Source organism: Pteropus medius, unplaced genomic scaffold (genome assembly GCF_902729225.1).
Source record: "Pteropus medius unplaced genomic scaffold, Ma_sr-lr_union100, whole genome shotgun sequence".
Lineage (NCBI taxonomy): Eukaryota > Metazoa > Chordata > Mammalia > Chiroptera > Pteropodidae > Pteropus > Pteropus medius.
The window spans coordinates 13,051,892-13,064,916 of record NW_024340699.1 but is presented as its reverse complement, the minus strand read 5'-3'; the positions used below and the strand labels follow the sequence as shown (position 1 = coordinate 13,064,916).

The following is a 13,025-nucleotide window of genomic DNA, read 5'->3' as shown; positions in this document are numbered from 1 at the left end:
TTCAAAAGAAGCACCGGGCAAAGGTGTGAGTGGTCAGGTGGGTGGTGGGGGAAAAGCCGCCATGGATACCCTCTGGGGTTGTGTACCTTAACCCTTGTTCTGTGAAGTGGAAAAAAAAGGTCGTGTTTTTTTTTTTTTCCTTAAGCTTTTGGGCTTGCTCAAATAATAACGAAACCTGCTTTGGGATTGTGGTATGACTTGTCATTGTTGGGTACACTTTAATTATGATGAACAACCACAAGGATTATGAGGCAGGGCCTTGGCTGGGCCAGAACTTCTGCAAACAAACACAGTGACGCCTCCCAGTACACAGCATGAGCATTCCCCTGCTTTCTCAAAGTCTGGAGCCCCGCCATGGATGTAGAAGCATAACAGGGTGACCGTGTCTCTTTTCTAGACCTTTGCCTTCCTTCTCTTTCTCATGCAGAGATCAGCAGACAGCCATGGAAGCTTTAACTCAGCATTTCACATTCCAGCTATTTATTTACTTAGGTGTTTGTTGGCTTGCCTTAATCATTGAGCAAATATTCCCTGGGCACACATTCTGTGTGTCCAGTGCTGGGTTAGCACTACAGAGCGCTGGCATTTAGGATGGGCATTCGAGGAGTCTGGGGAACTAGAGAGGCCTCCTTGCTGCCAGTTGGTGGAGCCCCACCTGATGAGATTCAGATCAGTTCCTCTCATGCACAAGCTGGACTATGAGTGCATTCTCCAGAAAAGCCCAGCATTTTCCCAGCCTCCAGGCTTCTGATCACTGTTACTTCTGCCTGTAAAGGGCTTTCTCTACCCTTTCTGCCTATTGGCTGGGCCTTGTCTCTTGGTAGGGAGATGTCAGCAGCTGGGAGCTGCTCCTCTAGGCACCTCCCTTTAGAGAACGCCTAATCAGAGCCAGCCCCCTTGAAACCCCAGCTGACGGGGGCACAGTTCTTGTCCACAGGGCGCTTACAGTCACAGGAACAATAAAATTCGGCATCTGCGATAGCAGTCTGTCCAGGGCTGTGGCGGGGCATTAGGAGATGTTAGTCATTTTTCCTGGCTTTGGGGAGCAGCCTTCTTAGATGACGTCATTCTTCAGGTGCGTCTGGACAGATGAAAGGAAGTGTGTCAGGTGGCCAAGAGACGACAGGAAGGGCACTCTTGGCAAAGGGAGCTGAATGAGTGTGAGAGGAGAGGCATTTTACACTTGTTGAAGTGAAAAAGCCAAGGCTCCTTGGTGGCTGATGGGATGTGTAGGTTAACCTAAGGAGAAGAGCTGAAAATGGCTCTGACAAGTAAAAAAGGCAGAATACGAAAGTGGCCTATGTTTACATGTTTTACAATATTGAGAAAAAAATCAGGATGGATTCTGGATGTTTTTTATTGTCTTCTTTGTACTTCCCTGTATTTTTAAAATTAAAATAATTGCCGGTATTACCTGCAGCCCACGCACTCCTCCGTCTGCAGGGGGCGCCCTCCCTCCTCCAGGATGATGGGCGGGGCCGCCCGCGGCCTATGGAACTGACGATTGGCTGGCTGGGCTGTCCATCACGGCCTCCCGCCCCCGCTCTACGTCACATGACGCAGCCCATCATGGCGGCCGGAGCGCGGCTGCCCGGGCCCGCGGTTCCGCAGGGCTGCTGCCGTTGCTGCTGTTGAGAAGCGGCGGCGGCGGCGCAGGCAGGCGGGAGGGAGGGAAGGATGGTGCTTCTGTGGCCGGAGCGGCGGGTGCGGACCAGGAGCCGGGCTGAGGTTTGGTCAAAGCGACGTGTGACCAGGAGCAGCCGGCGCGAGTGCCGCTGAAGCAGCGTAGGGAGGCGGCAGCGACTGACGGACGGACGGACCGAGGGCGCCCCGAGAGCCGGCTCCCGGGTCGTGCCGTGGGCGAGATGCTGGGGCCACCCGCGTTGCTGCTGCTCCTGCTCTTGGCCGCTGGCAGTACCGGGGCCGCGCCACTTCCGCAAACAGGTGCAGGTGAGCGGGCCCGCGGCGGGGACGGGGCTGCGGGAATCGGACTGCGGGACCGCTGCGACCCGGGGGGCCGGGAAGGAGGCATCGGGCCCGGTCCGGCCTCGGCGCCGAGGAATTGGAGAGCCCGCCGAGGCGGGGGCCCGTGGAAGCAAGCGATTCGGGAGGTTTCTGCCGCAGGGGCGTGCGGCGCGGGCGGGGTGCGGGGTGCGAGCTGCCTCTCCAGGGCCGAAGCTGGGGCGAGGCGATGCGGTTGGGGCCGGGGAGGGCGGCGAGCCGGGTGGCAGCGACCGACCCCTCCCGGGGTGGACTGCGGTACTGGCTCTGGACCTGTTGCCTTGAGGTCCTCAGCCTACATCCCTTCCTGGCAGTTCTGCTTCCCTTCCCAGATGTCACCTGCCTCCTGTGAGCTTCTCGTATCTTATAATAAGAACCGTTTCTTAGCTGTAATCATACTTAAATGCAAATGACTTGGAGAGCTGTGCGAAGTTTCCTTCTCTCCCTGCAACTGGTTCTGAAGTTGTAAATTGATTTTAGATGCTGTGTGTGCTTTTTATTCGTATCGAATCTCTGGGGATGAGAAGGAAACAATTTCATAAATATTTCTATTTTTGGAAGCCAGCGATCAGAGTAGCAGCCTTTGAATAACTATTGACAAAATGGCCCCAGGGTGATTGAAGTTTCTTTTTTAGCTACGGCGGTGCGTGATTTTTCTTTTCTTTTTTTTTCTTTATATTTTATCGATATTTTCATTTCCGGTATATTTTCCTAGATAAAACTTCAACTCAAGAAAGCATCTCGAGTTGGGTCTTTTTTTTTTTTTTAAGGAAAAGATAATTAGGCTAATTTGCCATGATCATCTGTTGCTTTGAAATGAGGAGAGACTGAAATTTCATAGAGTCGTAGAATTTTAGAGTTGGAATAGACCTTTAAAATCTCATCTAATTTTTTCGTTTTGCCGTTGAACACATTGATACCCTGAGTGGAAATGACCTACCCAAGGTGACACAAGTGAAGTGAATTGTAGGCAGAGTCATAACTAAAACCCAGGTTTTAGATTGTGTGATTCAAGTCTTGTAACTATTTAGGAATACTCTCGAGGTCAAGAATTATTTTAGAACACTGTTAATTAGGTACAGAATGTAGAAGTTACTGTCCCCAGTAAAGACATTTTTCAAACACATCTACAAGGAAAGCTGTATATAATTATTACCAGAACTATACCATGTTATGTCATGGAGTGCCCTTTAGTTGAGTATGAACTGTTATCACTATACCATATAATGTATTGCTAAATTTTGCCACTGCCTTAAATCAAATATTTGTAAGAATTCAAATATTTGAATTCTATTTAAGGATCCGATAGATAAGAACAGTGAATGTTATTAGAAGTGTGTAGGCAGCCCAGGTAAGAATCACAGAATGTTTCTGCGAAGTTTTAAAAGCCTCTGTGAGAAGGTGTTGATGTTGATATTGATGGTGAAGTTGAAAATTAGCACTAGAGTAGGATAGTGGATAAAGAGTGAAAGGGATTCGAGAAGTTTCCAGATGACTTTGCACTTAATTGAATTTTTACATGTTTTGAAAAACAGGTTCTTTGTTGGGACCTATGGAAATGTGCCTGCCTATAAATCTCTTAACGTGTTTCTTTATTCCATTCTTTTACTGTTTTATGGAGGTAGAAATCATAAAACCTAAGATTTTTTTGGGGGAGTGCTGTAAAACAATCAGGAAAATTAATCCATTAATAGAAATATCAAATCTTGACATAAATAAAGCATAAAGAAATATTTGGTGATTTATAGCAGCTTTGGCAGATTTTCTCTTCATATTCTATAGCTTGGAAGGTGTATGGTTGGTTAGACAAGTGGCGTATGAACGACAGGTACCTGGAGATAAATTCTGTAGAGAAGATTCACAGTCACACATAGATTTGGGAGGTTGTATTTTCATCCAGAAGAAATTATTAATCCTGGTAGCAGAGAAGGATTCTAGACCAAGGAGAATAAGGAAACCTTTGAGCTAAACCTGATAAGTGAGCTTGCTGGTTAGAAAGAAGAACCCCTTTGAAAATACATGGTAGGTAAAAGAGCAGTTGAATGTTGAAAACATAATAATGGTCAAGCTTTTAATTATCTGGGGCCTGTACTCCGTACAAAGGTGGGGCAAGCCATTGTCAAATTGAGGCTAGATTGTTGGCTAGAATCTTTTGCCTCCTTGGCCTTATCTTTCCGCTTGAAGTTCAAACTGGTCACTGGTGCCTTGGAGAAAGCATGGCTTATCAAAAACAGATTGGAAAAAAAATGCTTGAATTCTATCTTTTGTCAGCTCATTTGCATGGGGAAAGAAATGAGGCATTTAACTAAAATTCAGCATTTAAATCGAAGTTCATTTATTCGAGGTTTCTCTGTCATCCCAAATCATTTCTAGGTTTGGGAAGTGAAACAGGTATGTACCCATTCAGGCATAATAAGGCTATATGTAAATATGTGGATCGCCTTTGCCCATCAGGCAAGAAGGCATTTCTTGGTCGAACTTTATTTCGGGCCTCTCTTTATTTCCCTGGGTGTCCTTTATGCCCTCTTTGGCAGCCTCTTTTCCTGAGCATCTATTTCCGCAAGGGCCCTAGTGGTGTTGACTGAGATCCGGTTGGTCCTCACTAGGAAGCTTATGTAAAGGGAGAAAGTCCACCGTTTTCTCACACAGTTAAATTACCAAACTAAGATGTAGTTAAGAAATTCTTTTCTACAGATCATAGTTATCAGGTTATTCTTCTCTTAGGAAACATCTATGTGCTTTTTATAAGATTCTCTGATCACGTCAAGACGTACGTGTGGAGGCATTCCTCTGAGTCCACAGTTTATTAATATTAGGGTAGTGGTTAGACAAGGAAACCACTTCTATTGTTCTGTGGCGTATTAGGTCACAAAGTACAGAGGAAGCTTTTAGCAGTTCCAGATAAAGGACCTCACGGAAGTCTGAAGCCGGTGGGACTCAGCTACTGATTAAACAGCAACTTTTGAAACCGGGGCTCTCCTTTTAGATTAAACAGACAGACTTGTATCTTGAAAAAGATTTCCGAAGGAAAGGAAATGCTTTCTAAAGTGTGGCTTCGTGTTTCTTTTAACAGCTTCTGAGACATGAAAGTATTGTCAGCAAGCTTTCCATGCAGATTTTTCAGGATTTAAGGCTTGAGCGCTGTCACTGCTTTCAGTTGGTGATATTTCGGGGTTAACTAGACATGCTCCTTTGCACAGTGGGAAGTCTGTCCAGCACCTTTGTAGCCGATCGGCATTGAAGTTATCAAATCCGTACAGTGTGCTGACTGTTTATGCAACTCTTGAAATTTTAGAGAGTCCTTGGACCCTCTGTGTCCCTTGTGGGCTGTGTCACTTAGATAACAGCTGTACGTATAATAAAAAAGACTTTGTAATGTAAATAAGGGATGGTCAAGGTTCCGAAACAGTTAAACACGTCCTCAAAAATATTCTTGTAGATGGACCTATAGGAAGAATCCAAGTTTTCAGTCGAATTGAGAGTAGAAGTCATGGACTCGTCGGAGGAGGAGCAGGTGTTGAAGCTGGAACTTGGACTTTGGAGTGGGTCTGGGCGTGAGGCCTTCCTGTGCCACTTCAATAGCTTTAAGACTTTGGGCCAGTTTCTTGACCTCTCCAAGCTTCTTAGAACTCAACTATTATAAAAGGATGATGATAATGTTTACCTTAAGGATTGCTGGGAGGGTGACGTAGTGTCACGTGGTCTGCCACGTCTGCTACATGTGGAGCGCTGGGCAGTGTAGATTTCTTCATTGCTTCAGATTTGTAAATTTGGTGGGTTATCATAGAATTGACTAACGGTGAGTGCCATGGCCTCAGAGAAGGAACTCAGAGCGATAGCTGCTTATTATGGAATACCTAGAATTTGCTGGATTTGAAGAATCTTTGTTACTCAAAATAACTTGTTATGTAATGGGTAAAGAAGAGATCCTTTAAATCTAGCTTACTTAAGTATGATATACAGGCTGGTCTTGTTACTTCTTGAAATTCATGTTGGGGAATTATGCTAGAAATGTTTAAGATGGTCTGGATTAGTCCGCTTTTATGTAATAAACCTGTTTTTAAACATCGAGATGACTAAAGCTCTTGCCTGTGAACAATTACTGGTTTTAATTTCTTAAAGGAACCAAGAGCAATCTAAGTTTAGTTGATCCCAAACAAAATTGTATACTTGCATAAAGCTCCCCCGGAGGCAGCCAGCTAACCTAGCCCGTGGCAGAGCCGGCACTGGGCTGAGACTTCCCTTAAGAAATCTCTTTTTGGACAAATGAGTCTGAGTGACCGGCTTTCTCGCTCTCTTGGCATTTGTATTTTTGTGCTGTACCCTTTTAAAAGTATTTGTTTATTACATAGACAAGAGGAAAGGAATAGTATAGAAAGGAGAAGCTGGACAGACATTCCATATCTGAAAGAGACTGTTAATATCTAGGGTTGTTTTTAGATTTGAGTCTCAACTTTTCCGTGAATCTTCGTATGAAGATGTTGTTGCAAGAGAAAGCTGAAGAAATATAGTAAAATCAATTTGTTGGAGCAAAATATTAGAGTGAAGTATTTTAAAATTGTAGTAAGTGACTAATTTGGAACCATGCCTTGGCATTACAGCTATTCACAAAGAACAGGCATATCAGAAAAATAACCTCAGTGTTTCAAAAATTGGCAAAGGTTAGCACAGTGCATTGATTCTAAATTTTATTTGACTTTGTTGTGATTTAAGTGGGAAAAATGAGAACTATTGATGCCACATGTCTCAGGTGCCTGAAACCTCTTCGCAGCCTCAGTTTCTCTACTAAGACCTTTCTTGTACAGTCCGTAGAGATTCTGTCTCTAAGGAACTCCTGGAGTGTTTACTTGTGGGGCAGGATGGTCCCTGGGGTGCAGAACGAAAACGCTGGGACTCAAGTTTTTGGTTTTTTTATCCTTTAAAATTTTTGACATGTGACTTTTTAAGGTATAGGATATGTCGGTACAATAACACATTTTTATGGTTTGTAAATAAATAAATTTACATGATATGGAAGGAATGTAAAGAAAATTTACTGATGGGCAGGCCATGCGATCAAAAAGGTTTGGATTCACTATCCCAGTCTACAGTTCGCATTTAGCAAATACCACGTGTTTCCCTAGGTTCTGCCTCTTCACCCAGATTGCAGGGACTGTGTCCTTAGTATTTCTCGTGTTTGCATGATGTCTCACAGGTCGTAGACACTCAGTTTGCGGTGAGGATGATGAAGATGGTTCTGGAGTACTAAATTCATCAGCCTTCCCCACTTTCTCTCCTTCCCCTCCCTGAGGGTGTGTGTGTGTGTGTGTGTGTGTGTGTGTGTGTGTGTGTGTGTGTGTGTGTGTGTGTGTGTGTGTCTGTGTGTGTGTCTGTGTGTGTGTCTGTGTGTTCAGTGTGTCTGTGTGTGTGTCTGTGTCTTAAAACGAGAGAGTGTAAGTTTAGAGCCTCAAATTCTTCTGTGAACCTTGCTTTTCATCCAGCCACAGTCTGTCACCGGCAGTGAGGCCATTTATAGTTGTTTTATTTTTAAGAATAAACTTTTCCTCTTAGAACAATTTTAGATTTACCAAAAAGATGCAGAGAGAGCGCACAGAGTTCCTGTGTATCCTTTACCCAGTTTTCCCTATTGTTGACATGGTGCATTAGTATACTTACTGCATCTGTCACAGCAGGGAGCCAATGCTAATACGGTATTATTAACTAAAGTTCATACTTTATTTAGATTTCTTTAGTGTTTTCCTAAGTCCTTTTCCTATTCCAGGATACTGCATTACATTTAGTTGTCCTGTCCCCTTAGGCTCCTCCATCCTGTCCTTTGTTTTGATGGTCTGGACAGTTTTGAGAAGTCCTGGTCAGGTGTTCTGTTGCATATCCCTGTGCTGGTGTTTGATGTTTTCCTCATGATTGGACTGGGGCTGTATGTTTTGGGGAGGGAGACCATAGAGCTAAAGTGTCGTTCTCATCACATCGTATCAAGGGTACATACTTTCGACTGGTCACTCGATCACCTACCTGACTGAGGTACTGCGTGTCATCTTTCCCCACTGTAAACTTACATTTTCCTCCGTTCTCCTTACCATAGCTGTGCATGGCCCACACTTAAGTGGTGATGAGTTACGCTCCTATCTATGTAAACTATTTGGAATTTTTCCGTAGGAGAGATTTAACAGTTCTCCCCATTTATTTCCTTGCTCAATTATTTATTTATATCAGTATGGCCACATGGATATTGATTTTACAGTTTGGGTTATAATCCAATACTGTGTTATTTATTTTGTTGCTCAAATTGTATCAGCGTTGGCCATTGGGAGCTTTTTCAGTTGGCTCCTGTGTCCCACTGACATAAATATTCTTTTTTCCTTTTTTTTTTTTTAAAAGCACCTCCATACTTTCTGGCACTACAAGAAGCTATAGGCTCATCTCGTATGTAGGATCAGCCATTTCTTCAGGCTGGTATCTTTCGTTAGAGAATGACACTAGAAACCAAGATCTGGGCACTTGATTTGCTCACTGCTACTGGGACATTTATAATAGGGTTTTGATCCTCTGCTTCCTATATCTAATTCTAGGTATTGGGAAAAAGAATGAAGCAAGAGATTTTGGAGGGACAAAGGATCTCTTATAGACAGATGATTTAGGAGGGCCCTGTCCACGTTTTCTCCCTGTCACTTGACCACCTATTAACCAGACTACTAGCACCACTATAAATACTCTGCATTCCAAGTTTGTGATACATTGACAGGAAGTTGTTTTTTTATTTTAGAGCAATGGCGATTTGGTTTACTCTCTCCAAGAGCAGCCTGATCTCAATATGAAAGGAACCTCTGAGGTTTGAGGGTTTAGTTAGAGCCATTTTAGGGGTCTGTCAGCTTCGGAAATTGTTGAAAAGGATGATAGGCACATCCTTTAATTGGTAAAAGTTCAGATAAAATGTCCAGCAGCGAGTCTCTTGATGGTGAGGGGACTGCAGACTTGTTTTCACTGTTTACAGAGCTGAGCTTTTTTTTTTTTATTATGGAAAATCTCAAATATACACAAAAGTAAAGGAAATGATATAAGGAACCCTCATGTACCCATCACCCTGCATCAACAATTTCTAATTTATGGTCCATCTTGTTCACCTTCCTACCGGCTCAGCCCCCACTGTTTTGATGTAAATCCCAGCTACGGTATAGTACCAGTTCAGGAAAAAGTAAAGATATTTTTACAAACAGGATCGCTTGCATCAATATCACCCAGGTATTTGTAGAAATGCAGATTTTTGAGCCCCAAACCAGCTGAATCAGAATTCTGGAGCTTGGCCTGGAAATCTACATTTATAATACTATTTTGGTGATTTCTCAGCCCCCACAACACAAATATTTTATTTTCTGCTAGAGAAAAAAAAATAATATCAGTTATTTAATAGAAATCTGTTGACTTGTGTAACTAGTGAGATTCAGGGATGGAAGAACATTTTAAAATTTTAAAATTAATGTCAGCATCTAAATCTGAAGAGCTCTCAGCTCCCGACCACTGTGCAGGAATATCGTTCTGAAGACTCTTCCTGTGAAACGTACCTGTGCTATAACCACGAAGGAATTTAGACACTCCAGGGCAGAAAACGCTTACAGCTCTAAATAACTGATTTTTTTTTTTCTTCAGCTTTCTCTCTGGAAGTCAGTATAAGAAATAGCCGCTTTACATTTTATAAATATCCTGTATGAATAATCAGTAAAAACTGTGAGCTGGTGCCTGACAGTCAAGATGCCCACAGTGTGAGCCGAGAGCCTCGTGGTGGAGACGTGCCAGCCCCAGACCGCCAGGTTCTGCCCACCGCAGCTTGGCCGAGTGAGGAATCTGAGCTGGAGCAGGCAAACCCAGCGATGTCCTTCACCCCCGGGGATAGGCGTGTGCACTGCTACTTGACCTATGCAATGGCTTGCGGGGTTGTCTTTTTCCAGCATAATATTGTGTTAACATCTTGGTTTTTAAAGTTTATTTTGGAATAGCCTAGGATTTGTAGCCTATTTCATATTTTCGATAGGTCCTCATAGATGATCTGCTTTAACATTTGCAGTGATGTACAGAGCATTCTTATGATTAGCTAAAGAAAGTAAACTATATCTCTGAAATGGCCACATTGTGATTACGTAATCAGTTGGATTTGATTAAGAACGTCATAGGCTCATATACTAGTACAGATAATTCAGGATTCGCTTTTTTTTTGGCAACACATATGCCTTGGATAGGAGAAAAGAATTTAGTTACAGCATCTGTGATAGTGATTTTTAAGAGAGAAGTTGCTCTTATTCCAGAATGAAACCACTATAATTTAATTTTTAAAAGCTCATTTTTTTCCTGCTTTGTCCTCCATGTTCAAGGTCCATCCTGAATATATCTTAGGTCCTTTCTTGCTGTTCCGAACAGGAGACTTGGGTTTGACATGATATAATTGTAAACTTGAATTATAGGAGGTGAATCTCCAAGACATCTTAGACTTACGAGATACAAGGGGATGAGTTTGCAGTCATTTCGCATTTAAAATATCTCCTTTAACCAACTAGTAATTGTGAAATTTTATAGTTTCGGCTTTTTATTGCAAAACAGAGGCGTTGTCATCTGTTGGTTACCTCTCAGATTAGCCTCTAAATTGAAGTTTCATACATTTTTATGTTGCAAGTTCTTCCCTCAAACCCTCAATAAATTCAACCTGTGTTCCTTTCAGAGGGAGAAAAACCCCTCTTTGGTCCCCCCTGGCAGTGTGCCTCTGCAGAACGGTCCTTTCTGCCAGCAGCCGCTGTCACTTCCCAGAGACCCAGCCTGCCAGTTACAGTACGGAGCCCCACTTGACTCTGACTTCAGACTGTTATTAAAACGCAACACCCTGACACTGATTGCTAGTGAGACACTGAAAAATAACAAACTTACCAAAATAGTCCCTTGGGAACACTGTCCTAGAGGCCTGCTTCTAGGGTGCAGCCCAGAAATCTGTAATTTCCCTTCATTTTCTTTAAGAAAAATAAAATTAACTTTAATAAAAGATCCGATTACCAATATTAACCATATAGACACACATATAGGTAGACTCATAAAATTCGGAAATTACAGATCCTTGTATATAGAACTTTAGAGCTGACTTGTCAGTTTACAGGTGAAGGAACCGAGGCCCAGTAGCAGATTCAGTCCCATACTGCCAAGTCAGTAGCAGACCTGATCGTGGAGCGAGGGGTCCTAACATCCAGTCCACCCCATTCACCAAGTTCACTGCCTCGTATGTCAAGAACACTCTCATTAGCGTGATGCACACACACAGACTAATTCCAGTTATTTCTCTGGATATTATTTCTGCTTACTGTAAGAAAGTACTGAGATGAAATTTAAACATAGTTGTTATATCAACTGTATTGATATTGATATCTTGAAGTATTAAAAAGATAATTCCGTCCACGGCCACGCTACCCTGATCTGATCTTGGAAGCTAAGCAGGGCCTGGTTAGTACTTGGATAAGAGACCACCTAGGAAGACCAGGTACTGTAGGCGTAAAATATAAAAAATAAGGGCTTGTTAGCTGACAAGGTCCTTGAAATCTGTGAGGTCAACCAAAGATTGCTTCACCTATAAAAAAAAAAAAAGAAAGAAAGAGAAAAGATAATTCCATAGTGAAAATTAGGAAACTAAAGTGCTAACTTCCATAATTTGGCTCAAAAAAAAACCACATTCATAGTTAACTTTTTTAATTTATAAGAATGACAGTTTAGTTTCCACGTACGAAATGAAGTTGAACTGTTTCAAATGGATCAAAAATCTTTCTGACTTTTAAAAAATGTAGTCATAAACTTGTAAACATTCACTCGTAAACATGAAAAATATTTAAATGCCAATGATTTATATGCTTTTGTGGAAATACAGACCCTTTGAAGAATCTACTGAATGCTGTGAATTCCAAGAATAATCCATTTATTTCCCGCATACTTTCAAGATTCACCGACAAGTATTAAGAAATGTATATGAAGTCACAGACAAATGTCATTTTTCTCTTCGTTTTCTCCTACCTTCTTGATTTATGCCCTTAATCCCATCTCTTCACAGCTCTAGCTCCTAGGGCGTAGTCATCAGCCATACTCCTCCCTTTTCATTTTCTCCTAAACCCTTTCTCTCAGTTATTTTTAATAGATAACAACTTAATGTATATATTATCCTACGTAGCTCTATTCTACTTTGAATAACTTTGTAAGTATCAATTCTCAGGGATAGTTGAAAAAGAAAAAGTAAAAAAGGTGAACTTGTTTTATGGTTCTTTTGCTACCAATCGCCATATTTCTTTTCATGACGCTTTTTTAAAAACTTCCCTCCTTAGCCTTCCACACAGCGTACGCCCCTTTCTCCATCTGTCCCCGTGATGTCCCTTCTGCTTCCTGTTTGCCTGTTTCTCCGTCCCATCCCTTAAATGTTCCTGCCACCGCCTTGGTCCTCTTTTCCTCTTTCCCCTCTCCTCTCCTCTATTTTGAAATTCTAATTTTTGTCAAATAACGCACGTAGATAGTTTAAAAGTGAAAGTTTTCCGAGGCTTATAATAAAAATAGGGAGTCCTTGTCCCACCCCGTCCCTCGTCATCCGTACCGCGTGCTCCCCAGGGGCTTCGTCCAGGAGCCACATCGCTAAATAACGTGCTTGGACCGCTGCGTCTTGGGTTAAGCAGATCCCGAGTTTCTGCTGTGGCGGGAGAGGGTTTCTGTGCCCTCCACCCGCACGCACTCTTCTCCGGCAGTCACTACACTTTCTCATCCAATCGCTATTCAGCGTTCATAGTTTTATGACTACAGAGACTATTCACAGCTCGGCCCTATAGTGTTTTTGATGATTAAATTTCTTCCACATCTTTTGTTTTGCCTCGACTCGCCCTTCGTTATCATCTCTGTAGTTTTTCATAAATGTGTCATTAGTTCGTCGCACACGCCACCGCAGGCGTTTAAATCTCTCAGCGTGTTTGGCCGTGCTGTCCCCGAGCCCGCTGTGCCCTGTTCCAGGCTTGGACTGGTGG

General features: G+C 42.7%; 1 protein-coding gene across 5 annotated transcripts in view; it reads left to right on the top strand.

The window, feature by feature from the left end:
* The first annotated feature begins 1,540 nt into the window (after positions 1-1,540).
* Positions 1,541-13,025, top strand: part of LMTK2 (lemur tyrosine kinase 2) — a 63,614-nt gene continuing 52,129 nt past the window's right edge. For 3 of the 5 annotated variants that reach the window (XM_039878450.1, XM_039878428.1, XM_039878437.1), the window contains exon 1: positions 1,542-1,950. In XM_039878450.1, the coding sequence (XP_039734384.1) occupies positions 1,866-1,950 (85 nt within the window). In that variant the 5' untranslated portion in view covers positions 1,542-1,865. Of the gene's footprint in view, positions 1,951-13,025 lie in introns of all 5 variants that reach the window. The other 2 variants (XM_039878440.1, XM_039878419.1) reach the window with 2 other exon arrangements.